This window comes from Vigna unguiculata, chromosome 3 (assembly GCF_037176805.1).
Source record: "Vigna unguiculata cultivar grain cowpea cultivar isolate G323 ecotype 2 chromosome 3, ASM3717680v1, whole genome shotgun sequence".
In the NCBI taxonomy this organism is placed as follows: Eukaryota; Viridiplantae; Streptophyta; class Magnoliopsida; order Fabales; family Fabaceae; genus Vigna; species Vigna unguiculata.
In genome coordinates, this window is record NC_140794.1 from 58,464,034 (window position 1) to 58,477,467 (window position 13,434).

A 13,434-nucleotide genomic window follows, 5' to 3' on the forward strand; every position below is an offset into this window, starting at 1 on the left:
TCATTTCTTTTTTTTTCAAGATGCAGAAATATAGGGTGAGGAGAAACAAAACTCATCAGAGGTAAAGTGGCAAAGGGCGAAAGATGTGGAAGGTATATTTCATCTAATATCATCAGTTAAGGGAGGGTTGGAAGAGAGATACTTTATTGAAAATATGAGAATGAGTTAATTACATAAGTGAATTATGCTTGTATATAAAGACAAAATACAAGCAACAGAAAATAATAACATAATAGAAAATTATAACAAAAAATTATAATATAAAAACCAAATATATCTCTAACATCTAATGAATCATTTTGACTAAATTGGTATTGTTTTTTATTTGGACAGAGGATAAAAATACTCATTAGAGTCAAGGGAAACCCTTTTTCACGTAGAATTGTGAGTCTACGTGTACATATCGAGGGAACACCGTGAGAATCTTTATAGTTGTAGCATTTTCTTGATTTGTGTTATAAATTTGATATGTGAAAACAATTATATGTATGATCTTTTGTTATTGTCATAATGATGAACTATTATTATAATTTTAATAACTCTTGCTTATCCTTGTTTTTTTTTTTTGCAGTTTATCCATCTGCAATGATTATATGTTATACATAAAGAGATTATCCATCTGCAATGATCGTATATTATACATAAAGAGAAAAAAGTGCAAGTAAAAATCCTCAATAGTAAAATAGTTCAGGAATAATATAGATATATATGAGTTGCTTATGTATAGTTTCTTTTATGTATTACCGATTTCCTCCAAATCTAGAATATATTTATGTTTAAGAAAAGTTATTACGGAACTTATGTGGCATATTTTAATACATAGCCATCTACTATTTAGTTATTTAGTTATTGGACTTAATGTGAAATTTAAAATACTTCAAATTAGAAGAGTAGTTTACTAATCCGGAGTGTTACAATAATCACATATATTTACAAAATAATGTATTATTAATAATAAATAACAAACGTACATTAATTATATTATAAGCATTTTACATTTTTGTATTTCTTTATTTTAAGAAAAAGAAAGAAAAGTAGGAAAAAAAAAGAATGTTATGTAATGTTACACTTACACAATAATACTAATAAAGTTTCGCTCAAGACTAGTTAAAAAGATTTTACGTTAAAAAAATATTCTTAAAATAAAATAGATTTCAATTATACATAAAGATGATTACTTTCATATTTAAAGCATAAATTTCAATTTCTAAAATGTTAAGTTTTAGAAATTAAGGATGGTTACTACGAATAATAAATTAACAATAATAATAAACTAATATGATTCACTTAAATAATAATTATGTTTTAAGTTTTGCATTAAAAATATTTAATATACAATTTATACATTTAATCTTAATGGGTAATAATTAACTATATTTATCTCAACTAATGATGCATTACAAGAAAACTCTTACATAATACCAATTTTAATGACAAAAGGTGTGGATAGACCAATTTAGAGATTAATTTCTTAATTAGAGACCAATTCATTCTCTAGATAAAATCTTGATAACTAATGTTAGTGACCAAATTAAAGACTAATTCATAATAGAAGCTATTTTAATTACTAATTTAGAGACCAATTTATATATATATATATATATAAACTATTTTAGTTTATAATATAAATTGATATCTAAATTAGCCACCATAGTAATTAATTATTTTTATCACTAAATCGGTCATTATTCAAGGATTTTTTTAGTAATCAATTCATAATAAAACTATTTAGTTACCAATTATAATTTTTCAAAACTATTTTATTTATCAATAATTTTTAATTTATAAATTGATATCTAAATTAGTAGTAATTAACTATTTATTGTCACTAAAATTAATCATTATTCAAGGATTCAAGTATTAAATAAAATATAATTATTTAAAATATTATTAGAATATAATTATTAAACTATTTCTTCTAATAATTATATTCTAAATATACTAATAATTATTTATATTAATTACAAAACTTCTCATTTTTTTAAGAATTGGAGATAAGTAAGAAGGTGACAATATATATATATATATATATATATATATATATATATATATATATATATATATATATATATATATATAATAACAACCGCATCATCTAATTAATAAAAAAATTAGTCGATAAAAAAAATAATCATAAAATATATAAATTTGAAGTACTTAAGAAACCAACAACCAACAAGTACTCAATTTCAAACTTAATTAATTCTAAATTATAATAATCAATTACATATATTCATTTATGTATAATTCTTTTTCCTTACACTTTTTACTTTCCCATTTGTATAATTTAATGCTGTAACTATTTTATTTATTCTCTTCTGTCTTATAATTTTTTAAATAAGCATAAAAGGAATGTTCTTTTCCATCTTTTTTAACATTTTTTAGTTTCTAAGATACCTTTTAATACTGTACAAGGTCCTTTTTTAAAATATGTTAATGTATTTAACTCTTTCAAATTCTAACCTTATAAAGATTAAAGAAAACATCTTAAATATTTGTTTATTACCATCAATAAATATGCATGTTACTAAATAAACATATTAAAAGTATTAATATTTGGAAAAAAATTATATGTCTCATCAAATTTATATTAAAGGCATTTTAAAAACACAAAATTAGAATAATTTTAATATTGTTAACTAAATTAATTTAATAACTAGTTATTCTAATCATGAGTTTGATTGACTTTTTCTAAAATCAAGTGATCGGAAATTCCGTGAGCACTAAGACAATGTTTTCGAGAAACGGAACTACTCATTTATAATGTATCCTAATTAATGCAAATTTAAAGTTATTTAATTAATACCTTAGATGGAAATTTATACTTATCTTCTCTTTTATGTTTTCTTTTAATTGAAACTTTTTATTTGTTTGGCTCCCTCCATATATAAATCCTGAGGTAGGATCATAATTTACAGAAAAGCATTAGATCCACTGAACCATGACTAAGGTGTTGTTGGTGTTATGTTTTCTCTTGGGGCTTCTGTTCCTTGTTCAGGCTCATGGCAATCATAAGAAAATTGGGTTCTATGAATTGAAGAGAGGAAATTTCAAGCTGAATTTCACAAATTATGGTGCTACAATTCTGTCTGTCGTAACACCTGATAAACACGGTTTGTATTGTCTTCTCCCCAACATTCTTTACTTATTGATTATTGATTTCTTTCTATGTTACCCAATCAGACAAGCATGTAACTTGTGACTTTCTTTGTAGGGAAACTAGCTGATATTGTTCTTGGCTATGATTCCATTGATTCTTACAAGGTAGGATTAATTCTGGTTCAGTTGGCTAATTGAAAAAGAAGAAAAACAAAAAACAAGAAATGTCTGATTCTCAGTTAAGAGATACTCAAGTTAAGAAACTATAATGATTTTGTCCCTTTTCCTTGCTCTTTGTTTTTGGTTGAAGCTTTTGGTTTATTTATTGATTTGTTCTCTAGTGTCTGATCAATCCAATACTTTTTCCGATTTAAGATCTGATTACAAAAATTAAGTTGGGCGGTATCTACATTTCGCGTTATTGTATTTTATCTCCTATTGAAATATTGATATTAACTCTTCATAAAGTACACTCAATGTATAATGATTTTGTTGTTTGTTTATTAGGACTATCATTAGAAAATATTGTATATTGCAGTGAGATTTCTCAAACTTATGATCTTAAAATTTGTTGTAGAATGACACAACTTATTTCGGGGCTCTGATTGGACGAGTGGCCAATAGGATTGGAGGAGCTAAATTCACTTTGGATGGCAAAACCTACCACTTACCCGCAAATGATCACGGGAACACACTTCACGGTATATATCAATGTTAATACTTTCGATTTCAACTTTCTGATCATTTTTCACTTAATTGTCTACCGAACCATTTATTCTTATGAATCAGGTGGCACAAGAGGCTTCAGTGACGTTATATGGTCAGTGGAATCCCACAAGAAACACAGTCATGTAACATTTAGCTATCACAGTCACGAAAACGAACAAGGTACTAACTAGACTATGTCATTTGGCTTGGCTTCATAGGATAACGTTTTTGAAACTTACAAATTCTTAAGAAAATTAGGCACATTGTAAAGATATTTTGGGTTAAATTTGCTAGGGTTTCCTGGAAAACTTAAAGTCCAAGTGACTTACAAGCTAATAGGAGCACACCAACTGGCTGTGAAAATGATTGCGAAGTCAGTGGATAAAGCCACACCAGTGAATCTTGCGCAGCATACTTACTGGAACCTTGGGGGACACAACAGTGGTGACATTCTTTCTCACAATGTTCAGATCTTTGGTTCATACATCACACCCGTGGACAAGGTTCTCATTCCCACCGGCGAAACCAGATCTGTAAAGGGCACCCCGTATGATTTCCTTGAACCAAAAAAAGTTGTAACCCACATTCGTGAGCTTCCGGATCTATATGATATGAACTATGTGCTGGACAAAAGCTTCCAAAAGCAGTTAAGCAAGGCTGCGGTAGTGAGAGACCCTGTCTCTGGGAGGAACATGGAGCTGTGGTCAAACCAACTCGGTATGCAGTTCTATACTAGTGGCCAGTTGAATGGTACCAAAGGCAAGCATGGGGCCATATACCACAAGTTTGCTGCCATTGCCTTGGAGACACAGGGTTTCCCGGATTCTGTGAATCACCCTTATTTTCCAACACAGATTGTGAAGCCTGGGGAGACTTACGAGCACATCATGCTTTACAGATTCACAGCTAGCTAGCTAAGTGGATTTCAGAATTACAAATAGCTTTACAAACTAGCTAGGGTGGAATGCAGTACATGTACTTACCTTGAGCGAATAATGAATTTATATCTTCTTTAGTTATTCTCTTGAGTTTGCTTCCTATTTATTTAAATTTGAATAGATTTCAAGAATTGTTGCCTAAGGTTTAAGTTTCATTCGCTTCCCTTTATATTTTTATGTTAGGATATGATGGTCTTTGAGGGTGGAATGTGATACGGAATTTTTTCCTATGTCATTTTATGTTGAAATATGAGAAATATCTTAGAAAATAAACCAAAAAACATTTACATGTGTTGCAAGAAGAATGGTGTCATATATGATGGAAAGAGCAAAGTGATTCCCCTGATCGAGAATAAGGGTTATGTAGCTATCCGTCACTAACCCACTCACGGGACCTAATTAACAAACAGTACCCATGAAAGGGGAGGAAGAGATAACATACCAACTTATTTTCTCTCTTTGGGATTTGAAAACTCTCTATTTGGTGTCTGAAAGAGAACTATGTATGGGTTTGTGTGGGGCTAGCTGAACGTCTAGTGGATGGAAGGTGTTCTAAAGCAGACAAAACCTCGGACATTTGTGGCCTACTCTTGGCATCAGAAATACACTGTAACGCAATTATTGCAACTGTATAAGCTGCCTTCTGCGGGTATTGCCCTTCTAATCTGGTATCCATAATCCGGAACAACTTCCTCCTATCACCCAAATAGGGTCTTGCCCATTCTACCAGATTACGCTCCACTCCAGATTTTGTGTTATCAATAGCATGCCGTCCTGATAATATTTCCAATAGCACAACCCCAAAGCTATACACATCACACCTTGATGTCAACCGACCTGATCAAACAAAAAACGCATTGTTCCTAAGATATCTCAATCACAAAATCTAAAATTAAAAAAGCATTTAAGAAAAAACACAAACCTGTAGCAATGTATTCAGGAGCAGCATAGCCGTGAGTGCCCAGAACTTGAGTGGAGACATAAGAATGATCACCAGTGGGCCCTGCTTTGGCCAATCCAAAGTCTGACAGTTTTGCATTAAATTCCTGAATTTGTATGAAAACGTTTTAAAGTTAAAATGATTGACTACGAGAACACTGAAGTTATAAATGTACTTCGAATCAGTATTTCAAATTGGACGAGTGTGTTAAATTTAGGAACACATTCTATTTAAAAATCTCAGAAAAAAAAAAAAAGTAAGAGGGAAAACAATAGAACTGATAGGAAATAAAGATGGCTAAATGAAGGCACCACCATACAGTATTTGCAAGCATTTTTCCCAAAATGTGCAATGCAAGTTTAACCAACGTACTGAATCTATCAAAATGTTAGAAGCCTTGAAATCACGGTAGATAATTTGTTGCTTAGAGTCATGTAGGAAGGAAAGACCTCGAGCAGCACCCGTAGCAATCTTGATTCTTGTAGCCCAGGGAAGTGGTTTTCTGCCCTCTGCAATTTACAGTTCCATGGTTGATCAAATTGCAACACAGCAGTGGCACAGTTCAAAGAAACGTTTGGATTTCTTGATTAATGTTAAATCATAGCACAAACAAGTTGGAAGTGTTTTAGTTTCTGAAACCTAATCTAACAAGGGCATAAACATACTGCGAAATATATGATCTTCCAAGCTTCCGTTGGGCATGTACTCATACACTAGAAGTCGGTTCTCTCCTTCCACGCAGTATCCAATAAGTTTGACGAGATTCTGGTGGTGAAGTTGGCCAAGATGATTGACTTCAGACTGCAAAGAAAGAGAACTATTATGAACTTTGATCCATATAAAACAAAAGGAGTAGGGTTAAAGGCCTGTGGAAGAAACCTACCAGCCACTCCTTGTGCCCTTGAAAGCCATCAGGCTTAAGCCTCTTAACAGCTACATCTGTTCCAGATCCAGAAATTGTACCCCCGAAGGATTTAGTTTCATTAATCCTCCCCTTGTAAACATTTCCAAATCCTCCTTCTCCAATAAGATTATAAGGCTCAAAATTTCTTGTGGCCTTCTTAAGATCACATAATGTGAAGGGTTTTAAATGTGGGGATGAAAGTATGTCCCCTACAGATCTTGGAGTAGGAAGAATCTCAGGTTTCCCTCCCTCAACGTGTCCATACCCGTTTGGATTTGAATGAACGAACAACTGGGTGCCTCTACTGGGAACTTCTGTAACATTTAAAAAATTATTTTCATCTCAGTGAAAAGACAACATTTTTCTTTTGTAACAGAAAAAAAGAAACATCTGCACAAAATTTATGACATGAGATGCATAATTAATTAGGGTTGCTTTCTAGAAGAAAAATAAAATAAAATCACATATGGTTTATAAACTAGACTTAATTTATGTGTAGGTTAGTTTATGAAAGTTATTTTTCTATTAGCTTCTTCAAAATTTGGCTTAGTTTATAGAATACTTAGGTTAATTTTATTTCTTTTTAAGAGTATTTATAAATAAAAAATAAAAAAATCTCTTCACATGTTCCCAAGAGTCTCCAAAGAAAGTTTGCAAGCATAAAACAAACGGGGAGAAGGAGATTGTTTCGTTAGTTAGCCCAACCTATATACTTTCTATAATAAAGAACATTTACTATCAACTGGGATTATTTCATGCAACTATATATGCTTTGGATGACCATTTTCATAGAGCTATGTGGTATGATTAATAAAGGACCCCAGATTGGTCACGAAATATTCTTAGTTCTTCGATGGTTTCCTTTAACATTCGTTATTGTCTAGAAAAACAAAGAAGATGAGGATTCAATTCATGAGAATCCATTATGACTCTATAAATTGAGCCAAATCTCTTAAGCATGAGAAACCAAATAAAGAGGAGCTGGTCAAGTAGAATAAAACAATTCCGATGGCTGTGCAATCTAATTACATTTATGTTCTATTTCACGGGAAGCGTCATGTTTAAAAAAATATATATATTCGTGCATGATCACGATGAATAATAACAAAACAAATTATCAAATCCACAACCATTTTCTTTTTCTTCAAATATCCATTAAGGAGTTATACGAGAAAACCAAAAGAAAACACACCCCTACATACGCTCCCGAAACAGTGACAATTAATAGAAATTAATTATGGAAAATGCTACCAGAACATGTGTGGGGATTCAAATTGCCATCATTCTTGCAGCGAGCACAGAAATTTCCCATCAGAGGAAACAATTAGCCCTTTCTAAAAACCCAAGAAAGAATAAAGGACGATTCAACATGCAACGTGATATCTACGCCAATCTCCAAATGCTTTGTTTCACGTGGTTCTCTTTTGCATCTTGTTCTTCTCCCGTACGTGTTTCCAGAGAAGAACACGAAAAACAAGAGAACCAGATTATAGTGTTGAGTTGTCTTAGTTTTACGTATATATAAACGTTTGGAGACAGATAACTAAGGACAAACATGTTATTTTCATAGGTTGCCACCAGGACAAACATCCTCCACAATCGAACTAGTTTATTCTATAAATGCCCTCGCTAGTTTTTGGTAACTAACAGTGTCTCTATGACTTTTTTGGTAATTTGAAGTCATTGCAAAGGTCAAATGGTGGAATCTCAGCATAAATAGAGGGACAGTTATTTGTCTGTTTAGGCACCCTTATCTCGGAAAATATTAATAAGTCTATTTAACACAAGCAAAGACAAAGAAGGAAGAAAAAAAGTATAGTAAATAGTAATTAAATGTTTATATCGTTACTTTTTTTAAATTACTTTTTTCAATCCTTAAATAACTCTCTCTCTCTCTCAAGGTCTAATCTCTTCTGGGACGCTAAAAGCCACGAATAAATTTGTCTCAAATGGTCTTCTCCATTTCAACGAGTTCAGGATTCAACTCCTACCCTTCTTTATGTAGCATACATGGATAATTTGATTTATTAATTGGTGCTTATTGTATTTAAGCTGAAAATAAATAAAAATTTAAGTAATATATATTGCATAGTTGATGTGAAACTTTTAAAATACTCTTTGCACCAAAGAATAACATTTTATGTATTGTACTAGACATTAATAAGTGGTTCAATAACGAATTCGAAAACAAATTAAACAATAAATTCAACAAATAACAAATTTCGTGAAAATAAGCTCTGATCATAATTTTCATACCATCATAAATTTTAGAACAAGAAAATTCATCTACTTTATATTCATAGGCCACCAATATATATACATATACAATGAACTAAATAAAGACAAAAAATATCATTCTTAAAAACTCAAATAATATCGATCATTATATCCATAGATATAGGTTAAAAATATATTTTCTAATTAATAATAAAATAATGTTCATAATTATGTCCATCAAATAATGTCCATAAATAGACTAATAATATATTTCATAATAAAATAAATAACCATAATGATAACAATATTATCTACTAGTTGTGTACCTTTGTAAAATGTTTTAGGTTCTTTTTCTACCGGAACAAAATTTCGATGTCTGTTGGAAAAAAGTACCTCATGCATGTTGTTAAGTTGATAAACTTTATATTTTGTCAATGAAATTTTGTTTCTCATTTCTTTCCCATATTTGTCTCCATATACTCTTTTCTTGCATCACCATAACAACTCCATGTGAAGATACTACCTCAACATCCGTTCAGAAGCTTAAATCAACTCCATGTCTTTTTACTCTGTGCAGATACTACCTCAAAATTTTTTAAGCTTTGTATTCAAGGCAAAGTCACGAAGGATATGCCTTTTATTTGTAATTTTTGTGTCTTTTCTTTTGTGATGATTGTGAGATACTATGCTATGTGAAAAATGATGAAAAAAAGTCATAGTTTTTTTTTTTTTAATTTTTATTGTTTATGTGTTGAGGTAACTTAATTACCTCCTATTAATATATGTGTTCTGGCTGATAAATAAAAAAAAATCAACTCCATATCTTGACAATCTTGTATTACACATAATGCATTAGTAAATTGAACTATACAATTGAAAGCATCAATTAATTTTGATATAGAAATTAAGTTATAAGTTAATTGAGACACAAATAGAACATTCTCGAGCTTTAAACCACTCTCCAAATCACACCACCCTCCTTCATAGGAATGACATCCTTCCGATTCGACAATCACACTGGTGTCATTGTAATCTTTTTCACATTTATCAAACAAAATAATTTTTTTGTCATATGATGTGAGGTTTCGTTGTCAATCATCTAAGGAATGTTATACTTACCGATAATGGAATCCTTGATTTCGGGAACATTCAAAATGGTAAAAAGTTGTTGTCACTGTGTTTTGAGTGATGTTAATTGTTGACCAACATACTTAAATTTTAAGTCCTCTTGTGGACCAACAAATTGTTGTGGATCAGAAAATTTAAATCTTAGTAGATTTCTGAATTAAAAAAGCAAAGAATTTAATGTTGCGATGATATCAAGTGAACATTTTCTTTAATTTATTTTTATTTTTCAGTTTTTCTCCGTTCTTAATTTATTTACCTACACATACCAATATACAATTTATAGGAAAAACAATTTTATTAACTTAATTTGTACAACAAATATTATCCCAAAAGACTTACTCTATGAAATTGTATGTAAACAAAAGAATTCTACAACTTAAGAATTCTACATAAACTAAAGAATACAAATTGTATCGGTGATCCTCAACTCCACATTGCAACCCAGTATGAATTGCAAGGATCTTGCGATCATCTTCCATGACTTCTCGGCCTTGGATTCGTGGTGGCTATGGTGGAACTCCAACTTGGCAAGATCTGCAAATTAGTGTATTATTCCTCACTCAGTATTTTGCTCATTCCATAAAATTTAGTAATCTTATAACTCTTTTTAAAATTTAAAAGAGTAAAATGTCTAATAAATTTAGATTTGAGAAATGACACCGATGATATGTAGCTTACTTCAAACATTAATGGTACTAATTTATAATGTTCCATTGCAATTTTTTTTTTTTAAATAATGAGTAATTTTAATGATAAAAAGTAATTAATTATTATATAATAACTAATTTAAATATCAATTTATAAATTAAAATTTATTAATAATTAAAATAATTTTTATTATTAATAAAAATTATTATAATAAATATTTAATGGTAACTAAAATAATTTTTATTATGAATTAGTTTTGTGTATAGAAAAAATCGTCTCTGAAATTGTTTCTAATTAGATGTAATGTTTATTTGACGTCTACATTTACTTCTCCTATCGAAAGAATTTAGTGCTTTTTATAAACTATCCCGAGTTTCAATTTAACTCTCTTTTTTATCCCTTAATTCAACTGACTTATATTTCTTCATTTTATTTATTGGGTTTAACCCTCATTTATATGTAATTCTTACTTTTTTCATTGCATTTATTTTTTTTAGATATTTTTTGCTTCTTCTTTCTATTTTAAATTTTATTGTTCACATAAGTTGAAAATATGAGAAATATATTCATAGATAGAGAGTGACAGAAAGTGAAAACTATAATTCAAATACATTAGTTTAGGAAAAATTTGAAAACCATATATCTCCACACTAAATGATGGTGAAATGCAGGTCAGATAATGTCCAAATGTGACACTTTATAAATATATTGGTATAATATACTCGATGTCACCGCTCCCTCTAACTCATGCACCAAACATTAACTTTATCATGAAATAAATATTCAAAATTCTAAAACCCAAACCAATCACACAATGTCTGTACCAAACTTCAATCCCATAAATAAAATTGTCTTGTGACATTCAATTCATTAAAAGAGAGGAAGAAATTAAAAACTTGAGAGTGATCTCGAGTGAGTTCAAGAACATGAATGACAGGTTAAGTGTGTCTTTGGTAACATGTTGAGAAATAGCGGTGGCAATGTGGCCGGCCCGGTCCATTTAGATTCGGCCCGCATAAGGTCTGTATATTGCCGGCTGACCCGTTTTGTCCCGCATAATTTTTGCGGGCTACAATTACTGGTTCGTTTCGTTCCACACTTGGCCCGCGGACCTATGGGCTGGCCCGTTTTTTTTTTAATTTTTTTAATTTTTATGATAAAACTTTCAATGTTTAAAAATTGGAAAACTTTAAGAAGTTCACAAAATTAAGTGAAGACTTTGGAGAATTGGATGATAAATTGATAATTCAACATTTTCATCATATTCATACTATGACATACACAGTGTATTCTTTAAATTTTAGCACATTAAAATATACATAATACTTGTTTTGTTCAGTTATACAATAATTGAAACGTTAATGCAAGAGTCCATAAAAAAGTAATTAATATACGCAAGTATAATTTCTTTTATGCGGGCTTGCGGGCCGGTCCACGCAGGCTACAGGCTTATGGAATCGGGCCACTGCGAGCTCACTACCTGACCTGTCCTGCATTTTTTTTTGCAGACCTGCGAATCGGTCTGACGGGCCAGACCCTAATTTCCACCCTATGAAAAAGTTGGAATCAATTCTTCGACCAAAAAACAAATATTATTTGCTTCTTATTAACGTAAAATTTTCAGTTAATTGTGAAATCAATTAAATGTCCTATTGACGCTAAATCAAATATTGTGTGAAACTTTATTGCTTTATTGTGAAGGAATTACTATAAGATGAATAGTCACAATGCAGAAGGTGGTTACGAACAAAAAAAACTTAAAAAAGAGTGAAAAATTATAGTTTATTGTACTTTAAATTTCAAATTAAAATTTGTACTTAAAATTATTTAGATTTTTTTCATAATACTGCCATAACTCACATTTTTATTTAAAAAATTACAGTTTGTTGAATTTTTCATAATACTTTTAATTTAAGTACTGTTTTTTAAATATTTTTTAAATGATATCTTATTCTATTCTATTTTAAATAGTTTCATCATTTTACACCATTTTTATTTTTTATTTTTAATTTCGATTTAAGAGTGATGTGCTTTGTAAGATTCATATTTTTATCAAAATTTATGAAGAGTGTATATCATTTTGTAATTTATGATAATGTTATACTTAGAATAAATAATAAATAATATATTTATTTATTTAATAAAATAATTAATTGAACACTTTACTTTCATTCCAAAATAACTAAGTGACTTATTTTTTAAACAATTTTTTTAAATATTATTTTTATAAAATTATATATATATATATATATATATATATATATATATATATATATATATTTATATGAGAAATCGTATGCATTTTTTACATTATGCTATTATTTAAATTGACGACCAAATTTTATCTTTTGGGTGTTATAAAATTTTAATAAAGTATTTAATTTTTAAAATTTTCAAAATTAAATAATTTTTGTTTAGCATAATATATTATTTAAATGTTAACACAAAATATTAAAAAAAATTACTTGATAATAATATTAAAAATTATAATTTATAAGATTGTTAATGTTTTACGTAAATATATAACTAACATTGTTATTATTATGAAGAATTTAATATTTTATGTAAATTTGAAAAATATTTTATCAATAGATTAAAAATGTTTACTTTCGAAAAATTGAGGGACAAACAAGCTATAAAACTTTTAAAGAGACTTTATTAAACATAATAAAGCCTAAAAGTATATGTAAGTCTTAAAATAGTTATAATTTACTATAATTTCAAATTAAAAATATATAATCTTATCAGTTAAATACATTTTTCTCCTCTAAAGTCATATTAAATTGTATTCATTTTTTTAGTTCTAAAGTTCACATTAATGAAATTTACATTTTTATTAACTTTCAATCAAA

At 29.2% G+C, this 13,434-nt stretch overlaps 2 protein-coding genes across 3 annotated transcripts; one reads left to right on the forward strand and one right to left on the reverse strand.

Annotated features, from left to right (window-relative positions):
- The first annotated feature begins 2,861 nt into the window (after nt 1–2,861).
- LOC114177067 (uncharacterized) lies at nt 2,862–4,826 on the forward strand. Its single transcript, XM_028062298.1, has 5 exons — nt 2,862–3,113; nt 3,215–3,264; nt 3,677–3,800; nt 3,889–3,987; nt 4,102–4,826. The coding sequence occupies exons 1-5, from the start codon at nt 2,942–2,944 to the stop codon at nt 4,719–4,721; spliced, it is 1,065 nt and encodes a 354-aa protein (XP_027918099.1). The 5' UTR covers nt 2,862–2,941; the 3' UTR covers nt 4,722–4,826.
- Nucleotides 4,827–5,036: 210 nt separating this feature from the next.
- Nucleotides 5,037–8,087, reverse strand: LOC114177066 (putative serine/threonine-protein kinase PBL3). Of its 2 annotated transcripts, none has more exons than XM_085671375.1 (6): nt 7,841–8,087; nt 6,569–6,900; nt 6,351–6,486; nt 6,058–6,194; nt 5,668–5,791; nt 5,037–5,582 (listed from the first exon to the last, which is right to left on the reverse strand). In XM_085671375.1, the coding sequence occupies exons 1-6, from the start codon at nt 7,899–7,901 to the stop codon at nt 5,245–5,247; spliced, it is 1,128 nt and encodes a 375-aa protein (XP_085527501.1). In that variant the 5' UTR covers nt 7,902–8,087; the 3' UTR covers nt 5,037–5,244. The 2 variants fall into 2 exon arrangements, with proteins under 2 accessions (XP_085527501.1, XP_027918098.1); XM_028062297.2 differs by having other exon boundaries at nt 6,569–6,903.
- Between the last annotated feature and the right edge of the window lie 5,347 nt (nt 8,088–13,434).

Excerpts from the sequence above, each read along its gene's own strand:
- LOC114177067 (XM_028062298.1), top strand. The coding sequence starts at position 2,942 with ATGACTAAGGTGTTGTTGGTGTTATGTTTTCTCTTGGGGCTTCTGTTC. Across the intron at positions 3,114-3,214 it reads CGTAACACCTGATAAACACG|GGAAACTAGCTGATATTGTT; the intron begins GTTTGTATTGTC and ends CTTTCTTTGTAG. Across the intron at positions 3,801-3,888 it reads TCACGGGAACACACTTCACG|GTGGCACAAGAGGCTTCAGT; the intron begins GTATATATCAAT and ends CTTATGAATCAG.
- LOC114177066 (XM_028062297.2), bottom strand. The coding sequence starts at position 7,901 with ATGGGAAATTTCTGTGCTCGCTGCAAGAATGATGGCAATTTGAATCCC. Across the intron at positions 6,195-6,350 it reads GGAAGATCATATATTTCGCA|AGGGCAGAAAACCACTTCCC; the intron begins GTATGTTTATGC and ends TGTAAATTGCAG. Across the intron at positions 5,583-5,667 it reads TCCTGAATACATTGCTACAG|GTCGGTTGACATCAAGGTGT; the intron begins GTTTGTGTTTTT and ends TTGTTTGATCAG.